The sequence below is a fragment of the Erythranthe guttata genome, chromosome 12, assembly GCF_056151865.1.
Source record: "Erythranthe guttata isolate IM_541 chromosome 12, IM_541, whole genome shotgun sequence".
NCBI classification, from domain to species: domain Eukaryota; kingdom Viridiplantae; phylum Streptophyta; class Magnoliopsida; order Lamiales; family Phrymaceae; genus Erythranthe; species Erythranthe guttata.
In genome coordinates this window covers 15024678-15044583 of record NC_142544.1, presented here as the reverse complement: position 1 = coordinate 15044583, position 19906 = coordinate 15024678, and the positions used below count along the sequence as shown (strand labels likewise).

The 19906-nt window shown below is 34.1% G+C and overlaps 3 protein-coding genes across 3 annotated transcripts; 1 reads left to right on the top strand and 2 right to left on the bottom strand.

Annotated features, from left to right (window-relative positions):
- The first annotated feature begins 899 nt into the window (after window positions 1-899).
- Window positions 900-2686, top strand: LOC105954160 (uncharacterized). The gene is made up of 3 exons (XM_088826151.1): window positions 900-1201; window positions 1324-1453; window positions 1998-2686. The coding sequence occupies exons 1-3, from the start codon at window positions 1021-1023 to the stop codon at window positions 2590-2592; spliced, it is 906 nt and encodes a 301-aa protein (XP_088682277.1). The 5' UTR covers window positions 900-1020; the 3' UTR covers window positions 2593-2686.
- Window positions 2687-4026: 1340 nt separating this feature from the next.
- OVA9 (glutamine-tRNA ligase, putative / glutaminyl-tRNA synthetase, putative / GlnRS) lies at window positions 4027-12343 on the bottom strand. The gene is made up of 23 exons (XM_088826150.1): window positions 11884-12343; window positions 11282-11332; window positions 10910-10981; window positions 10672-10771; window positions 10293-10388; window positions 9728-9789; window positions 9534-9632; window positions 9186-9275; window positions 8452-8604; window positions 8308-8363; window positions 7341-7431; window positions 7177-7263; window positions 6745-6942; window positions 6559-6657; window positions 6256-6387; window positions 6024-6160; window positions 5814-5913; window positions 5609-5701; window positions 5140-5240; window positions 4940-5045; window positions 4757-4846; window positions 4545-4677; window positions 4027-4320 (listed from the first exon to the last, which is right to left on the bottom strand). Exons 1-23 carry the CDS (start codon window positions 11992-11994, stop codon window positions 4226-4228), a joined length of 2352 nt encoding a protein of 783 aa, XP_088682276.1. The 5' UTR covers window positions 11995-12343; the 3' UTR covers window positions 4027-4225.
- A 2757-nt stretch (window positions 12344-15100) lies between these two features.
- Window positions 15101-16696, bottom strand: LOC105954161 (uncharacterized). Its single transcript, XM_012977838.2, has 2 exons — window positions 15617-16696; window positions 15101-15477 (listed from the first exon to the last, which is right to left on the bottom strand). The coding sequence occupies exons 1-2, from the start codon at window positions 16511-16513 to the stop codon at window positions 15406-15408; spliced, it is 969 nt and encodes a 322-aa protein (XP_012833292.1). The 5' UTR covers window positions 16514-16696; the 3' UTR covers window positions 15101-15405.
- Between the last annotated feature and the right edge of the window lie 3210 nt (window positions 16697-19906).

The window sequence follows — 19906 nt, the reverse complement described above, 5'->3', positions numbered from 1 at the left end:
AATATAAAACATGAAACGGTAAATAGATGACGACTTTTAGTAAATACATGTTATTTTTTTTATTTTAATTTGTATATCTCATTCCACCAATTTATCATCTCTTTAACTTTATAGTTCTAATATTTAATAATAATAATAATAAAATTAAACAAAAAAAAAAAAAAAAAAAAACTCTAGTGTTTAAAATAAAATTCCTACTTTTCACTCTTTTTTCGTGTTGAGGAAATAGAGGTTTCTACTTAGACTGAAGAGTTTTGTGTGATGTTTGTGAATTAAAAACAAAAGAAAAATTGTGAAAAAAATCGGTCTAGAAAAATATCACAAATCCAGAAAAACGAGCGCATGCAGTAGACACTAGTTTGAGTTATGGTAAAATTTGATAAAATTGTGTTTTGATGATTAATAAAATGCATTATTCTCGAAATAATGTTTTAACCAAAAAAAAATGAGGTTAGTGCTAGGTCTTAATTTATTCAATCAAAATGTCCCAAATTTACTAAAAGGCGTCATTAGCGGTGGAAATTGGAACGAAATTTTCAATTTCTGCCGATTCCTATCCGAAATTTTCCAATTTTGGAACAAGTTTTTTCGTCCCAATTTCCAAAATTCTGATTTCCGTTTTTTCCCGATATTTTTTAATGGAATTAGAACTAGTTTTTCACTTTCGAAAAAAATCAAAATTTTCCTAAATGGCTAATTCCGATCCGATCCATTCGATTTACACCCCTATGCGTCATGTATTTATCAAGTCCCGTATAAAAAGCCTCTGTTTTTTAGTAAATCCCCTAATTTCTTTTTTTTAAAGAATGGATTTTTGCTAATAAAATAAGACCAATTTGTTTTAACAATTTGAATGCAGCAAACCATTTTGTTAGCAATGACTATAAAACCCCTTGTGCTGTTCCAAAACACTCCCAAAATCAAACTTTGACCCTCAAACCTCAGCTCTACTCAAAATCCCTTCTTTCCTCTTTCTCTTACCAAATAATCTTTTGTCCATTTAATTATTGACAATTAATCATGATTAGTAACAAAACCAAAAGAATTCACAAAAATATTACCAGCACCAATAATTCAAATGAAAGTGGAAGAAGTGATGAATTAAGAAGAGGTCCATGGACACTTGATGAAGACAATCTTCTCATTCAGTACATAACTTGTCACGGTGAAGGCCGCTGGAATTCCTTAGCCAAATATTCAGGTAAACAAATTTTTATTATTACAACACTCTAAAAAAAATTCACACACAGAAACACACACTTGAGCGTGAAATATTCTTGATTTCAAGAAACTTAATTGTATTATTTACTACTGTGTGTGCAGGGCTTAACAGAACAGGGAAAAGTTGCAGGTTGAGGTGGTTGAATTATTTGAAGCCTGATATTAAACGTGGAAATCTTACCCCTCATGAACAAATCTTGATTCTTGAACTTCACTCCAAATGGGGAAACAGGTCATTTTCATTTTTAAAAAATAATAAATAATTAGTAATTTTCATTAGATGTTATTTCAATTAGTACTCCTGTATTATTTTATTTGCAGAAATCCCCGGATGATTTAATTTTTTTTAGCAATTAGTACCCTTGTTTAGGGGATTGTATGCTAAAAAAATTGAATCATATGAGGCGTTTTGCTAATAAAATAACATGGGGTGGTTTTTCAGCAATTAGATATAACACAGGAGTACTAAATGCAATAAACCCATTTTCATGACAGCATTTTTTTTAGTAATTTTCATTAGATTTTCTTTCATTTAGTACTCCTATATTATTTTATTGGCAAAATCTTCTATGAATTAATTTTTTTTAGCAATTAGTACGCTTGTTTAGGGGGTTGTATACTTGTATGCTAAAAAAATTTGAATCATAGGGAGGTTTTTGCCAATAAAATAGTATGGGATGTTTTTTTAGCAATTAGATATAATACAGGGGTACTAAATGCAATAAACCCATTTTCATTAAGACAACATTTAGTTTTTTTTTTTGATGATATTCCAGGTGGTCAAAAATAGCACAGCATTTACCAGGAAGAACAGATAATGAGATAAAGAATTACTGGAGAACACGAGTGCAAAAACAGGCCCGACAGCTTAAGATCGACTCGAACAGTAAGAAGTTTCTAGAAGCTATTCGCGTGCATTGGATGCCGAGGTTGCTCGAAAAAATTGAGCAAAATAATAATAATAATAATAATAATAATAATAATAATAATAATAATAATAATAATAATAATATTAATATTAATAATTCTTCATCATCATCATCAATTGTGAATAATAACCAAGGGAAGTTGCCCTCATCGGACGGTTCAAATTCAAAACTAATTATTAGCAACGCGGTAAATAATAATTCTTCAGACGGTAATTATTCAGAATTATTAACCGCTCCAATTAGTAATTATAATGGTGAAAAATTATCATTGGAAAAAGATCATGACTGTTACCATGTGGCCTATGACGAAATGCGAGAACTGGAGTCTTCCCAGGATATTTCCATGTCGGAATGCCACGTGGATGGAATTGATTGGCTGGGGGAGGACCTGGTAGAAAGCACTTTCTGGAACACTGCTGATGATGGATTATGGCAATTTTAATTAGGGATTAAGTGAGTAATTAGATCGTTTTGGCCGGTAAATAGTGGTTTGTTTAATTATTTTGTTTGGATTGTATAATTAGATGGCTCTTGTTTTTTTTTTTTTTTGCATAGGGCCAAAAATATGTATTCATTAGATAAACTTCTGTTTTTTTTTTTTAATTATATATATATCTGCTATTTTTTTTATATAAAAACAAAATCGTTAGCTGTTGTCTTGATTAATTAGTTCATGTGACTAAATTGAATTAATTTAATAAAAAAAAAGTTAGAAAGAGAAATTAATTATTATGATTAGAACAAAGTAGAGAGATTAAGAGTAGTGGATGGTGACAGATTGGAATGGATTGACAAGAACTTGGTAGTGATCAAAACATGATTTTTCAGTTGACTAAGCAATCCACCGATTTTTATTTATCAATTATCATACGCTATTCCAGAGATCAAATCGCATTTCGCTTTGAGATTTAAAAGCTAATATAAGTCCACGTTTACTATATATATATTTCATTCAATTAGAAATATTAATTCGGGGGTCCTCTATCGGAGCAAGTCTAGGATCAAGAAAAGAATAGTGTTTTTTTTTTTTTGGCCGTCTACTCTGCTTCAGTGCATACATACACAAGCAGTTCCATCTCCGTATCAAGGTCGCGCTCGATATCGTCACTAGCATCAATATTCTCACTATCAACAATATCGTCACCATCATATATCATCAATAAGAAACCTTTAGACTTGTTATCCAGGAACTTGTTCAGAAACGAAAGGAACATAGGAGTTTGTCGCTAGGCATTTTTTTTATTGGAGTGGATTGTATTGTGGACTAGTAACGAGTCAAATTACAATTTAGACCGATCCAACACTAACATTTTACAGATATAGTCATCACAATACACGCATGACGCGTCTATAGAAATTTGAACTTCCAGCCTCCCCGACAGTGAAGGAAGTATCAATATCACTCAAGTATGTGTATAGCTCAACTAATTTCGGAAGTGGTAAGTTAGTGCAAAGTCCTATGATCTAGTACTGACAGCCGCAGTACGAGAATTTCAATTCCAATGAGAGTTAGTTTCTTGTGGGCACTAGGCCCAGGTTCGCTACCCTAACAGGTGGTTGAGTCATCAGCATTTACATTCCTCCATTAACAACCTATTGGGCGGGGGGATGGGAACCCTGGAGCGAGGAATTCATCCAATCTTGTACCATTTTTCTTGTTACTTGCCCTTCCAATAAAACAGCACATTCAAACATAGTTGACCCCAGAAACATGCCATTTTCTCACCACTTTATAACATTATAACATTGGCAAAGGTTATAAACCTTAAAGAGTGGCTAAAGTGGGCTTTTTCCCACATCAATCAAAACTCAAGATTGAAATTCTTGAATCTGAAATCCCCTAAAGTAGATGGGCAATTATTATCAAGCAACAAAATTTAACTTCCACTCAGGATAAATCTTTGCCACGAAAAGCATTCACATAGGTGAACAACATTTGCTTCATAGTATATTATAAAGTCAAGAATCTGAAAACATTTGTCTTATTCTCTCTCACTAGCAGACTAGACTTTCAATCATAGCATGTTTTGTATGTAAACATAAAAAAAAAAAATATCTGTAATTATCCCACTTCTTCACTTGCCTACCTTTCCATAGCTATCTCGCAATGTAACAGTCCGATTAAACACAAGCTTTTCAGGCGAAGAGTCCTTATCAACCACAAAGTAGCCTGTAAACAAGAATCAATTCACCATTTAAACCGCATTTTAACTTTGGAATGTGTAATTAATCACACGGGTCGGATTTGGATTGAATTCAGAATGGACCGATCACATCAAAAATGAACCCAAATGAGTGGATCCGACCCATATTGCTATCTCGAAATGTTGGGTTTTCAATTTATGAAATATGAAGTTTGAATGAATTAAAGTTGCAGGGTTTTAAGGAATATACCTAGTCGTTCGAACTGAAACGCGTCTCCAGTTGCGGCGTTCTTAAGACAGGATGAAGCATAAGCATCTTTTACGACAACTTTAGAGTGTGGATTTAAATCACCAAGATAATCTTTACCAAGTTCAGAAGGATTCTGGTGGGCAAAAATATCAAAACACAAATAAGTTTATGTAATAACATTTTTAAAAGCAAATTAAGAAAAAGGTTCTAACCTCAGAAATGAATAATTTGTCGAACAATCTGACTTCCACTTTGAGTGGATCGACACCTGGCGAAGATTCTGAAACCCAGTGCAGAACCCCCTGAAGATGAAGAGGATATCACAGTAATAATGTTAGAGACATACCAAAAAAAAAACTCGAGAATTAAATTTAAACCTGAATGATTTTATTTACCTTTGGTTTGCTTTTCTTCGATGGGTCATACTCAGCGTGAATCTCGAGAATAGTCTCTTCATCATCGCCTAATATCACTTCTGTGCACTTAATAGGAAATGCATACCTATATATAATATCAGGAAAGAAGCAAAAAATTCAGTGTCGTGTTAAACTTGTCAACAATTCATGGAAGATATACTAAAGTAAGTGATAGGCACCTCAGTAGGACAGATTTCCCAGGAGCAAGTCCGTAGTAATCTTTAGAATCTTTCATCCGAAAATCAGATTGTTCGATGTACACAACCTTAGAGAAGGGGACCTTTACACAACCAAAGGTAAAAGGTCAAACAACTATAATCAGAACCATCAACTGCATACAATAAAATTTGCAACTAAAGATTTGCGTAAACGTTAATTCATATTCAACAGTGGTGTCAAACAACTACACTAATATATACATATATATATGTATATATACATACATACATACATATATATATATATATATATATATATATATATATATATATATATATATATATATATATATATATATATATATATAGATATATATATATATACACACATGTATATATATATATATGTATATATATATATATATATATATATATATATATATATACACACACTAAAAAAATTGAAAATAAAAAAAAAACACAAGCACACCTTATAAAATGAAGTTGGGTCATCTGCAGGAGCATCAGGCCACTTCTTTGCATCAAGGTCCATTACAGAGGCATCCATATTTGTAATTACAACCTAAAATACAGCACAGATAGATGGAATGTCATACTACGTTCTTTAAAATAATATTATAAATATGCCTCCATAAAATTTAACCATAAATACAAATTTACATTGCAAAGTCAACCTTTAGTGGATTTAACACAACCATGGTCCGGGGTGATGTCTTGTTCAGCTCCTCTCTTATATGGTACTCTAGGCGGTTTAGATGTATCAGACTACAGTCACTGCAGCACAGAAATTAATGTTGTCTTAATATAGATTCAAGAAAAAATGTGTCGCACAATAGTAAGAATACAATAAAATAAATTCAAAAAGGAAAAAAAAAAAAAAAAACCTTCTAGTAATTCCAATCCCTCGAACAAAAGTGTTTATGGCAGTTGCAGTTACACCTCTACGCCGCAATCCAGCGAGGGTCATGAGGCGAGGGTCGTCCCAACCATCAACCCAATTATCTGTTACCAACATATTTAACTGCAATAGCATCCAAGAAAAGGAATATTAGGATCGGTTCTGAGTGATGAAAAAAAATGACATGAGAATTGACCTTTACAAAAAATTCAACACACCTTACGCTTAGACATCATCGTGTTACTGACATTCAATCGAGAATATTCCCATACGTAAGGCTGGTAAAGGCCCAGCGCATCTAATAGCCAGTAGTATGATGCACGGCGTGTCTCAAACTCAAGTGTGCACAGCTGTTTAGAACCAAAAGAAAAAAGAATCATAAGTATTTATTATGAGGAAAACAGATTTTTAGGAGAATATATGTTATCAGATGAACCTTGAAAACACTGGTATTGGGGGGGGGGGGTGGGGGGGGGTTGGTCAATGAGCAAAATAAAAATTCCACAAGCAAAATAACATACCGAGTGAGTTATGTTTTCAAGAGAATCAACAATGCAATGAGCATAATCATAACTTGGATAGATGCACCATTTGTCGCCTGCATGTGGATGAGGTGTGAACTGGACAAAATGGATGGAAAATAAAAATATATTAGTAAACTCTTTTGAAGATTTGAAAATCGGGAAATTTTATGTTCAGAAACTAACCTTAATACGATAAGCGATTAGGTCATACATATTGAAGTTGTCACTCTGCATATCCTGTTTCATTCTTAATGTTGCCTTTCCTTCCTCAACCAGTCCCCGCTTCATGTCATCAAACAGCTTTAAAGATTCTTCGATTGGTCTATCTCTCCAAGGACTGTTCTTCTTTTCTTCCCTGTATGCCTTTATTTCATCCGGTGTCTGCATTAAATAACAAAGACATTCTTCGTCACAATTAAATATCACACTGAAGGAATTAAAAAAAAACAGCTTAACTACAAATTTAATAATACTATGTTTCAACTTTGGCAACCACTTTCTGTATTTAATCTTGTAATAAGTTAAAGAATGGCTCTCAATGAATGGTAAAATAAAAAAAAAATATGTTAAGAATCCGGAACACGTAAATGAGACGAATGTTTGCCAAGGAAAAACCTGGTGATCAACATAAGCGTGACCTCGTCGTATCAGTTCTACTGCTAGGTCATAGAGCTCTTGGAAATAATCACTGGTGTAGGTGATCTGGAAAATTCCAAACATATTTAAATGGTATCGACATGGCAAAGAGTAAAATTTAAACATTTGGAAAGAAATCATACCTTAAAGGGTGCCCACCCCATCCATCCAACAATTTCTTCAATGTGATCAATATATTCCTTTTTTTCCGCTTCTGGATTAGTATCGTCGTACCTATAAACAAAAATAAATAAATAATTTTAGGAATAAGGAGAACTCTTCTTTAGTAGTTGAGCAATAGGAACCCCACTATTATATTTAACTTCACCAGGTATTACCTACCTAAGAATAAAATCACAGATCAACTGTTGTGGATTATACTAAAAGCAGCAAAATGTAAAGGAATTTGACTTCCGTAAACATCTTTCAGATATGACATGGGTCCATGGTAGCACAGCCCCAATATTGAGCATGCACATAATTACCACAGTAATATTCCAAACTAAATCTTTACTAAATGGACTTCATAAGCATATCTGTATACAATAAACTGAATAACTGACTCTGATGAAGTTGCCGTGCAATACAGAAAATGGAATTCAGTAATTTTCATTCAAAGCGCCCTTCCAACCCACACAGCATCGTAAAACCAAAAGGACAAGGTCATATAGAAGCATAACCAACACAAAAGTACTTCTGTAAACTCCGATATAGACCAACATAGCCAAGAGCCTGTCTGGCTAAGCTTATTTTAAACAGCTAATAAGCTCTTACATCCGATAAGTTGTTTTAAGAGCTGATAAGTTGTTACATCTTATTTTTGGAATTAATATTTGAAGTGTTTCGATAATTAGCTTATACGTTATTTTTACTGTTTTTAAGATCTTAAATAAAAATGTGGGGTATAGCCGTATAGGTATAAGCAGCTTATTTTTATAATTTTTAAGATCTTTTAGAAAAAACTTACCGAAGACTTTGGAATAGCTTATAAGGTTTTAAAACATCTTACAAACTGCTTATAAGCTTAGCCAAACACTCTCTAAATTGAGTCATAGAATCTTTTCAGGGGAAACAAAACAAAGAAAAAGTTCATATAGAAGCATTCCTAACCTCAGATAGCAGCATCCACCTCTCTCTTTTGCTAGGCCAAAGTTCACAAACATAGCCTACACAGTTGGTTTGCAAGATCAAGAGCGGGAACAATAATTCAAAATAATATAAAATTTTGACATACTAGATTCGCCAAACAATTACCTTTGCGTGACCTATATGCAGGTAACCATTGGGTTCAGGTGGAAAACGTGTCAAAACTTTTCCGTCAGTGACCTTCAAATGTTTATTGAGTAGTTCCCTTGAATTGGAAGCCCTAAGCACAGGCCGGTCACTGAAATATATTTCTGTATGTACCTGCAAATAAGCAACAGATCTAACTGCTGATGATCCTAGAACACTTCAAAAATTACATCACCCTATGGGGCTAAAAAAATAAACCCAAATTATCCGATACTCAATCCGAGATAGTATCAGCTCAGTTCGTTCAACAAAACAATGCAAGTTTAAACACATTTATAAGATTTAGAGCTCTATCAACTCGATCCGAAAAACAATGATAAATAAATTTGTCAAACTAGAATTTTACTCGAGTTCAATTAGATTAAAAATATTCAGATTTGACTCGTTTGCAATCAAACACCTCAATTAAAATCAGAACAGGTTGAATTGTAACATGTTCGACTCAGTTTTCTTGTGTTTATACCCCTCGCATCAAATATTTTCTCAACTTTCTCAAAACGTGTACCAGTTCAAAGGAAAAATTCAGTGCTTAAACATGTGAGATGCAATCCGAGTGAAGCAACGCATAGGACTCAAGTCATCAGAAAATCATAAAAGCAGACATTCTAAGTTCCCTATCCTTGTGTCTTTTATCTTAGTACATCCAAAAAGTAATATGTTTACAACAGCAGAGGATGCTATTTAGATTTTGCTACCTTCAAGTTCTGTTCTGGTGAAGGAAATATTGAAAATGGATTGATTTCTTCTTCAGGTACTGGAGCTGCCTCTTCAACGATAGCTTTATCCTGACAAACCGACACAAGTAAGAGAATATGACTATAGCTTATATAATTAATTTGCAAGAGACATTTCATTAACGAATTATCAAACACCATAAATTGCTTGGAGCCATCTAGTAACCAAAAGAAAGACCAACAAATGTATTGGAAGTAATTCAACTGAGAATGAAGCCCATTGGTTCAAAAATGCCGAAAAACACTCATTACTCATATACACATAAACTCAAAAGAAAAAACCCTTCTCAGCAAAATGGTTTGGCTCACCTCAGGTTTAGGCTTCTCTTTTTTCTTTTTTGTGGGCTTTTCGTTGTCTGCAGCTGTTCTTTCACCAAGTAGAGAATATAATTCAGCGTCCACAGTTTGCTGGTGCCAGAAGTTGTCCCAATCAGAAATTAATAAACAAATAAATGAAATGTTAGTGTTAGTTTTCTTATAAGAGAGCAGTGGAAGCGGCATACCTTGACAATCTTTGGATCAGCCCATGGCTGTTTCTTTCTGATCTGACCAAATATTTCGCCAACTGTATCCAACATTGTTTATAAAAAGGACTAGTCATGATCATAACAGAACAAAGAAAACAAAAACAGACAGAAGTTCGATAGCATTAGAAGCTTGTACATGATGTTCATTTAAACCATAAGATATCATATCAGAAGTACCGTTACATCCTTACGTCAGATTGTTAGTTTTGTTCACAATTAGATATATGATGTTATGATCGCAATAGATTAATATCCCAAAGGAAAACTAAATGCTAAAAACAATTTCGTAAACAGTGAATTGAAAGGAAATATATACGAGTAAAATATGGGTTCTCTATTTATTATACTGAGACATCAGGACCTAATGTACAGGACATGCAGGTAACACATAAACTCAATGAGAGCAACTGAAAACGACACAGTGTTACATAAACAGGGATTTTCATAACCACCAATTATCATTCTAAAACAGCCCAATAGTCATTATTCAATTATTATATGTAAAACAAGTTATGTGCACCATGGGCAGAAGTAAACTAACCATTCATTCTGTACCGCTGCTCCAAAATAACAGCTTTACTCTCTTCAAAAATTTCATTAACAACCTTTTTAATATCTTCCAGAGAGATCTCAACTCCTATTTAAGACAAAATTCAATGTATAGGATTAGAATATATGAATACATTTGGTAAGAAGTTATATAAGGAGAAACAACGAATAGGCTACAGACAAGTCAATATTAAACCATGCTGTCCAAGAGGGACAGGAAAAAAGGTCAATTTGTTACCGAAACTATTAAGGCGAAGCAAACATTTGGTTGCTGAAAAATCTATTTCAGATTGCAGCATACCCCAAAATTTAATTCTAAGTCAAAATTTCCAATATTGGTATGTATAAAAGGCACTAGTGATTGCTCATACCAATTCCACAAGCAGCTTCAAAATCATCGACGTTCAACTTGTCAGAAGCAGTTGTGGAAAGAAACGAAAAGGCAGCTTCCAACTGAGCAGGAGTTTTAATCTGCACCAGTAAAAAGTAAGGACCTACTCTTGTGCAAGCGGAAGTAAAAAAAAATTGCAAAGACCATGTTTGAAAAGTAATGTTCAAGGAGTCAAAATATAGAAAACACAAAAACAAAGAAGGAAAGGAGCTACAAACCTTCGATGAAATAATATATTTAAGCAGTGTAGGTCGATGTACAAGAGCATTTGCGGGAAATTTCGTTGCAACCTGCCAAGTAAAAGGCACCACATGCATTCCATTTCAAATTTGCATATCACAAAACAAACAGAAGTGTACATCTAGCATATGGCACAAATGTGCTTATATTTCCCAAAATAAGCAATCAGCAATGCAAAATTATCAAATATCATTTTCAAGGAAAGAATTCTTATTCTTAATGATAATTTGTAGGGATTATTCCACTGTCTTATCTAGACTTCTTCTGTCTGATACTCTAAAGTAAAAAACAAGAATCCCGATAAATTCTACTATCAGAAATTAAACATAACTGAAAAAGTACCAACTTACTGTGTACAGTAGATTTCCAACTGTCCGATCGCACCCATCAGCAACACCTGCCTGCAATATAGTAATCAAAGTTGAACTACGTATTAAGCTAATATCCATCAGCAAATACAATATTATTAGTAAAAACATCTACCGAAAAAAGTAAAGACAAAAACCATTTGATTAGATTTTCCACATTTTGTTAACTTAAACATTTCAATCTCGGTAAATCCTCCACTCAACCCATAAAGACATGTGTTTCAATTCTCCAGAATTTCCCATAAAAAAAATGGAAGTCAATTAAAATTGAAGATATGACACAAAAACAAAACAAAACAAAATAAAAATCCACATGCAGAAGTGAAAAAACTTCAAAACACTAATAATTAACATAAACCAAATCAATCCTAAAGTAAATTGAAATTCCCCTACACCAGTGACCGATTTCTTCAACAAAAACCCGCATGCACCAAAAGAAAAAAGTTATCCCAAGGTAAATTGAAATTCCCCAACATCAGTGACCAATTACCTTCAACAAAAACGCACATGCACAAAACAATAAGTTCAACACACAAACCGCATCATTTGCCCAACTCAATTGCACCAAAATAACACACGCATACCTCGTGAATGACGGCGGTGAGATTAGCGGTGACCTTGTTATTAGCGACGGTGTTTTTTGCAGTATTTTCATCCAAACCAATCTTCAGAAACAAATCCGCGGGACTCGCCATCTTGTTAGCTCTGCAATTTTTTTTTTTTTTTTTTTTTTTTTGATGTTCTTCCCAAATAATGGAAAAATGTAATTGGTATTACTTAGAGTGTGTGTGTGTCTGTGTGCGAATGAAGCTGGTTTTAAAACCCTAGCGAGTCGCGACTGAGTCCGGAGATTCCACGATTGAAGATTCCTTTTTGAGGACAAAGGTTTTTGGGTTTTTGCTTTGGCAATCAAGGGTCAGAATTGGGAATATCTGATTAAAGATTTATTTTGTTTTTCCTTTTCTTTTTTTTTTTTTTTTCTGGAAAATACTTTCCTTCCACGCAAGAATCAATGGGTTAGCCAATAAGAGCGGATGTGGGCCCAGATATTGATTTAAATATACGGAGAAATTTTGACCTAATAACCGTGTAATTTGGGCCGGCTACTGTTAGCCCACTGCAGATACATAGCAATATACCCGACCCGACCGGGTCGAATCGGGTCAAAATCCGATCATAGTGTCTTTAGTTTTTTCTTTTTATATTAAAAGAAGGATAGTTACTGGTTCTTCAATTCTTCTTATGGTGTCTAGAATCCAACATGCGTAGTCTTGACTAAAATTCGATCTGAATGTCCACCCCAATGCGGAGTAATAGTTTTACACCACGCATCGATGCGTAAAGTATCTTTTTTTAAATTTGTTGTTTGATACTTTTGTATATAATTGTAGGGACGACAAGAAGAAAATGTTCATTTAGAGACATTAATTAGCTCGATACTTTGATATAGGAGTTGCTTAGTAGTCGATACAAATTGAATGTGGGCGAAGGCAATTGTATTTAGCCACGAACATCATTTGATTAGATAGTCAGAAATATTTTAAGTACGATTTTGTTTTGACATGTGAAAGATATTATAGAGGATAGATTTCATTTACTTTCTAACGAATATCTTTATTATTTTTAGGATAAATTACAGTCAACTCCTGAAGTAAGGTCAAATTACTAAAATTTTATCATGTTTGGCTAATTGCAACCACCCATCAACTATGAATCTTCTTATACGTTCATCATTATATTGTAAAATTCAACATAATCTTCTAGATTCCGTGAATGTTCTCTAGTTTAGACTCGTTTTGTGCAAAAAAAATGCAGTTTCTGACGCATCTCAATATGATATTTACAAGTCAAGAGACACATCTTATGAGCATCTTGTTTCAAAATATGTAGTTCGAATGAGGTAAAACGGGTACAAACTGGAGAATGTTCTACATAATTTAGAAGAATCTACTAATTTTAACACCGCAAGAGTCAACTTGTGTGAGAAAATTCATAGTTGATGGGTGGTTATAATTATCAAAATATAAGGGAAATTTTCATAATTTGACCTTACCTCAGTGGTGGCCATAATTTATCCTTATTTTTATAAATACATACTATAATTATTTTATTTTTGTTCGATAAATAGAATGCCATTTTTCATTTAACCCCAAAGTAGGAGCCATACAGTTGCAAGTTGAAAAATGCTGAGATTCGAAAACCATATGCAATGTAATTATTGTAATTGAGATGCATGTATTAATAAAATCTAATACAATATGAAATATCATTTACAAAAGGGCATTGTGGACTAAAACTTAGACAAAGTCAAATTCAACAATAATTAACTTATTGGATAAATCTACTTTAAAAAAAATCCCTTATCATTTCATAATTACTTCTCCCTTGTAATTTATACTTTTTTTACATTAACGTTATTTTGTAATGAGTTGATGTAATTCCTAAAAGGGAAGGATTTTTTTTTTTTTTTTTTTTAATTACACTTTATCTCATGGATGAGTTGTAAGTAATTCACACTAATTTACTTCGTTAATGGAATGAAAAAATACAAAATTCAAAAAAAATATAATCTTCCACTCATTGTATGGGGAATTAGAGGGAGAGGAAGGGCGACGTGGGATACAGTGACTGAGGCAAAATATTTTGCAACTAAAAATATCTGATGAGAAATGTAATATTTTAAAATTTAAAAATATTATCTCCTACTTTTGGATACATATTTAATAAATAATATTTAATTGTTATTGGACCATTTAATCGAATATATTCATATCGATAAATTTTGAGAAATCAATACATAAATAATAATATAATAGTAATCTTAAGTATTGAAATTTATTTTGGTTCATTAATTTCTTAAAATATATTTTCATTCATTATTATACAATATATATATTACTTATTATTATTTTTCCAGTAATTTAATTTTAGTTACTTTTCAAATTTCATGATCGAATAATTATTAGATTGTTATGCTTATTATGTTTTAATTTTAAAATATAAAATATTTGATTTTGAGTGGATAAGTGTTAGATACTTTAAAGGGTATTTTTTTTTTTTTTATGAGTAGATACTTTAAAGGGTAAGCAAAGTGCATTTAGCCCTAACAATAATAATAATAATAATTATTATTATTATAATAATAATGTATAATAAAAAAACGTGGAGAAAATGAATGGCCGACATTTGGTCTATAATAACCACCCTTCCGAAGCTGAAGGCAAAGGGCTCACGATAAATAAGGGGTATCACAAACACATCAAAATTCCTGTTTCAAAAAAAAATAACACATTTTGTATCAGAGTTTCATTTCTTCTTCTCTTTTTTTCCCAAGAAAAAAAACTCAGAGAAATTAAAAGGGCAGTATTTCTCCTTCATCTGTACATCACACTGCCCCCTGTAATCTTGATTTTCAGAACAGATATATCTCATTTCTCTGGTACGAAACCATTAAACAAACAAAATGTATTTTCATCGAAGACGAGGAAAGATAGATCACGTTTCGATACGAAGATGTTTTCACTTTCAAGATTGATGATAGTTTTTTCGGCTATTGTCTTGTTCATTATTAATGAAACCTGGCAATAATTATCAGCAAACAAGAAAGAACCATTCAACTAAAGCAGGCACCAAACATAAATTATTGTACAAACCTCCAAATTCTTCAATTGGGTAGCAAAAGTTTGAACTTTCAAGTATTGAATTAGGTGGAATTTGAAATACCGAAGAATAAATGCAAAAACGGATGCTAAATGATCAATATAGCTTAGAAACTCGTTTACCTAAGAAGCAACAAACTCGTAGCAAACACTATATGTTGTTATTCATGAAATAAACATGGATATCATAAAGCATTGTGTTCATTTGCATATGAAGAAAGGTAAAAAGAATCGAGCCCTACCGTTACCAACATATGCTACTAAATTAACTCTCTATTTTCTTGAAAAAAAACTAAGTATCAACAACTATAATGACAACTACACAAAGATTAGCACTAATCCAGAGTAAACGAGCTTTTCCTTAATCCTTGATCACCATAACTTTTCGCACTTCGTTCCGATCGGATTCCAAAATTATCGATTTTATGTAAAAATTCACCTTCATTGTCAAGGAGCAGATTCAGATACTTTATACATATCAGGTGTAACTTCTGTCAACCAAAGTCCTGGAAAGAGCGTCTGCACGAAATCACCGATAAACGGAAACAAATTAAATGAAATAAGTTTGATTTAAAGAAATTGGTAATAAATCGTTGATGAGAATATGTATTCAACGGGGAATCGGAAAATCGGTGAATCGGAATATTCAGATACTTACATCCAATTGTCTCTGCACAATTTTAGCTCTCTTTTTCGGTCTGCGGGGCGGCCGGTGGCCGACCATAGATAAGAAATCCTCCTCGACGTCTCTTTTCGAAAGCGCCACGGTAAACTTTGGCCGTTCCCTCTTCTCGCCGTTCGCCGCCACCGCGGCGGCATCGCCGCCGCGATGCCGCTTCGGCGACTTGTCGACCACTGTTGCTGCTAACCCCACCCTAGTTTGCAAAAATCCTGAATTGAAGTTCGGCGCATCCATCGCTGCACCGTTCGCGGCGGTGGTATCCTTCTCTCCGGCGGCGGCGACGGTTGCGCCACCGTTTCCAGATGTAGCGAATCTAATCGCCGGCGTCCTACAACCAGCTCGCCTAGTCCTCAAATTCCATGGCTTGTTCGTTACACCATCCACCGAGGCCGCCGCCGGATACGGCGGCGGCGGCGGCGACGGCTGAGAGGCGGAAACCTCGCTCTCCTCAAAATTATCCTTAAAAATAGCGTCTTTCATTTTGTCCGCCGCAGTCTGGAGATCGAGCATCACTTTCTCCCTTATGGCGGCAATACCATTATCGTCGCTGCTAAATCTCCGGCCACCATCCGATGCCGGAGGCTGACCGGCACCCGCTCCGAGAGATCCATGCAGAGAATCAGAATCGGAGTCCTTACCTCTTCCAATTCCACCGTCTCTACTGGTGCGGGGCTGCTGGACAGGATTGTTGCCGCGGCGGCGTTGATCGGACGAAAAGGATTTATCGGCGGCGAAGCGGCGGAGGGGCGAGATTCGGCCATCGGCGTCGGAGTTGACCTTCATACAGCGGAGGAAGCGCTGATTCCGCCACCGCAGCTCGCCGGGCATCGTGAAATTGTGAAGCGTCTTCGATCTCTCCGTCCCCGTAGCCATAACCGGTCATCCACAATTCGCCGCACACTCACAACAAACCTTTGAAAACCTTTTGGCTGCTGAAAACTTCAATGGGAGGAGGAGGAAGAAATAATTAATTGAAATCGAATTGGGGAAAAAAAGAAAGAGAGAGAGAAAGGAATTATGGGAAGATCGCCGGGAAAGAGACGAAGGGGGTAATTTATGCTGTGTGTGATTTTATTATATATATGGAGGTGGGGAGAAGTGATTTCGACCCGTTTTGCTTTCGGGTCTGTTCGAAGAGTTTCCGGGTTTGGGTTGTGGTGCGCGGGGAGAGTGCTTGTGCGAATTTGGGCGTCCGTCCTTGTTGCAAAACGCGACTTTGATAAAGTGTTGACCTTTGTTGCAATTAAAATCGTAGTTTCTTTTTTAACATGCACCTAATTAATATATAGGGTAAATTACACTCACACCCCTGAGGTATGCTTAATTAATTATAAGGTCCCTATGGTATCGATAATTACACTCACCCCCCTGAAACGTAGTTAGAAACACTAACAGGATAATGCATTCGATACATTATTCCGATAGGGTTCTAATGGACTTTTACTTTTAGCTAGTGGTGGAGATAACATAGAGTTATGGGGAGTTATGGGGTGACATGACTCCCTCAATATTTCTTAAATCATCCATAACTCTTTGTTGTCTCCACCATTTCCTGAAACCAATAGTCCGTTAGAACTCTATTGTAATAACGTATCCAATGCATTATCCCATTAGAGTTTATAACTACGTTTCAAGGGGGTGAGTGTAATTATCGATACCACAGAGACCTTAAAGTCATTTAAGCATACCTCAGGGGTGTGGGTGTAATTTACCCTAATATATATGAGTTCAATTAAATGAAGTTTGGCAGCGGATATATGCAAATCCAATTTTTTCTTTGTTCAAACACACATAAAATGGTTCATTAGTTTAAGACCACAAATTAATCTAATTTACTTATATCAAGACCAAAGAGGATAAATATGCTCTCATTAACAATATTTCTTATAAATCCGCATGCCATCGCCGATATTGCCCAAAAAAACCGGTATTCCGATTTTTGTTAAAACATCTGCACGTGGTTACCGGTATTTGTAACAAAAATCGGTCTGCAAATACCGATTTCTAGTATCAACGATTTGCGGGTTTATGTATTTGTGTTTGGTCTTGCACAAAGGAAAGGGTTTTATTTTTATTATTAATGTTTTGTGTTACTAATTTAATCTTGAATTTCATTAAGGGTAAATTAGTAATTTTATGTTGGAAGTCTTAAACAAAGAAATTTGTGGACTTGCATAAATCCGCCGCCTAGATTTTTTTTTAAAAATTAATTCAAATCTTACTACAAATTGTGGGAGGGGCAGGCAGGATTATATTCGAGCCATAATCCTCTCTAATAGTAAAAACTAGGTACAAACTCTCGTAGCGAGAGTTGGTGAGTTCACTCAATAGAAGTTTGAAGTCTAGTTTATTTTTAATTGTTCACAAAACAATGGTTTAATCCCACTTTACATCCCTCAAATAGAGTTTTTTGGCACTTTGCACACTTAAAAAATAATAATAGCACTTTGAACCCTCAAAATACAATCAATCATTCACAATATAATGCACCCTAAATTGAATAATAAAGAGAATTTCATTTTTTTTTTGGGTTTTGTTTTTCGGGGTTCAAAATAAAAAAATAAATTGTTACTTTTTTCAACCTCCAAGCTAATTCCGAGCGCACAAAGTGCGATAAAATAAAAATCACACCGGATTATTGAAAAAAAAACTATATTTTCATACAAAATAAATTTGTATCACTACATTATTCGATTGATGGATCTTTTATTGTAATATGTGAAAATATCATGTAGAAATATTCGGAAGAAAATATAAATTTCAGGTAACTTGATAACTAAAATAGTTGAAGGATTTCATTTAATAAAATGTTTTTTTTGTGATAATTTTTTTTTTTTTAAATATGTTGATGAAATGTATTTTTATTTTTGCACTTTATAGTTTCAAAATGATTGATGAATGAAAAAAAAAATGATTTCACATTTGCGATCCTAAAAGAATACCATTAAAAGTATTAAATTGCCTTTATTAGCTTTAAAAATTCAGTATGGTGCATTATGCATGATATATTGTGTTTTTATGGTGCAAAAGACTATTAATTTGTTTTGAGAGTGTAAAGTGTCAAATGAGTATACTTCAAGGATGCAAAGTGGGATTAAGCCCAAAACAAATGTGTAAAGTGTCAAATGGGTATAATTTGTTTTGAGAGTGTAAAGTGTCAAATGGGTATACTTCAAGGATGCAAAGTGGGATTAAGCCCAAAACAATTGTGTTGGCTCCTATAGTTTTTTTATTACTATTAGACATTAGTTATGAAATATATTGAAACGGTCACGGACTAATTGTGGAGTTCGCTCTTCTTAGCAAACATGTACCGGGATTTGGGCGTTAGCAGTCGCTCTGTGGTGAAAGAATTCCGTGGGTGCACCATTCTTCTTCTTGTAAATCAGTTAACTTTTTTTTTTTAATTATTAATTTGTACAATAATTAGCTGTTTTGACAAATTTCAATTTTTTTCATTTTTTGCAATGTTTATGAGTATATCTCTTATTTCCGACTAGAGAAGTCAACGACATATAGAGTTCCAGTATCGGTGCAAAAGTTTTTTATACATAATATATGATATAACTCTGGAAATGCGATCGACAATGCTTTTAGTAGACGCAAATCACATTTGTCAGGACCACTTCCTGTTCTACTTCAAGTAAGAATATATCTCCCAAACATCTTAAAACTCATGCACACACATCTTTTTTTTTTTTTTTTTTTTTTTTTTTTCGGTAATGCAGGAACCCGCAGCCAACCATATAGGTGCACTGGGTAAACCTACACTCTCGTATAATAGCTTGCAAACCATACGAGAGATGTAAACCACACTAGGCTAACCATGTGTGACAAGCTCGACCTAGCGACCGTTGGCAAGGGAATTCGAACTTGGGTCAATTGACCCAAGCTCTCTTGCTCCAACCGCTAGGCCACCCTTGCGGGTCATGCACACACATCCTTGTTTTCATGTGAGAGAGAGCAACAACAACAATGGCGAAATTCCTTCCTACCGGAATAACGGAATAATCCTAATTATTTCTAATAGAGGTACCTACGTCAAATGTAATTATCATTTTATCGACTATGAAATAAATTATGATACATTCAGATAGATATTACACATTTGTATTGTAAGTGCAATTCATCAATATAACGTACATAAATAAAAGCAAAAAGGTGATCGAATTGCAATTGCCCAAACTTAACGACTTGCTGTACTTCCTATGGAGTTTGTTTGATGCAATTTTTTATATCATTTTTCACTGAGTTTGTGCCACATAC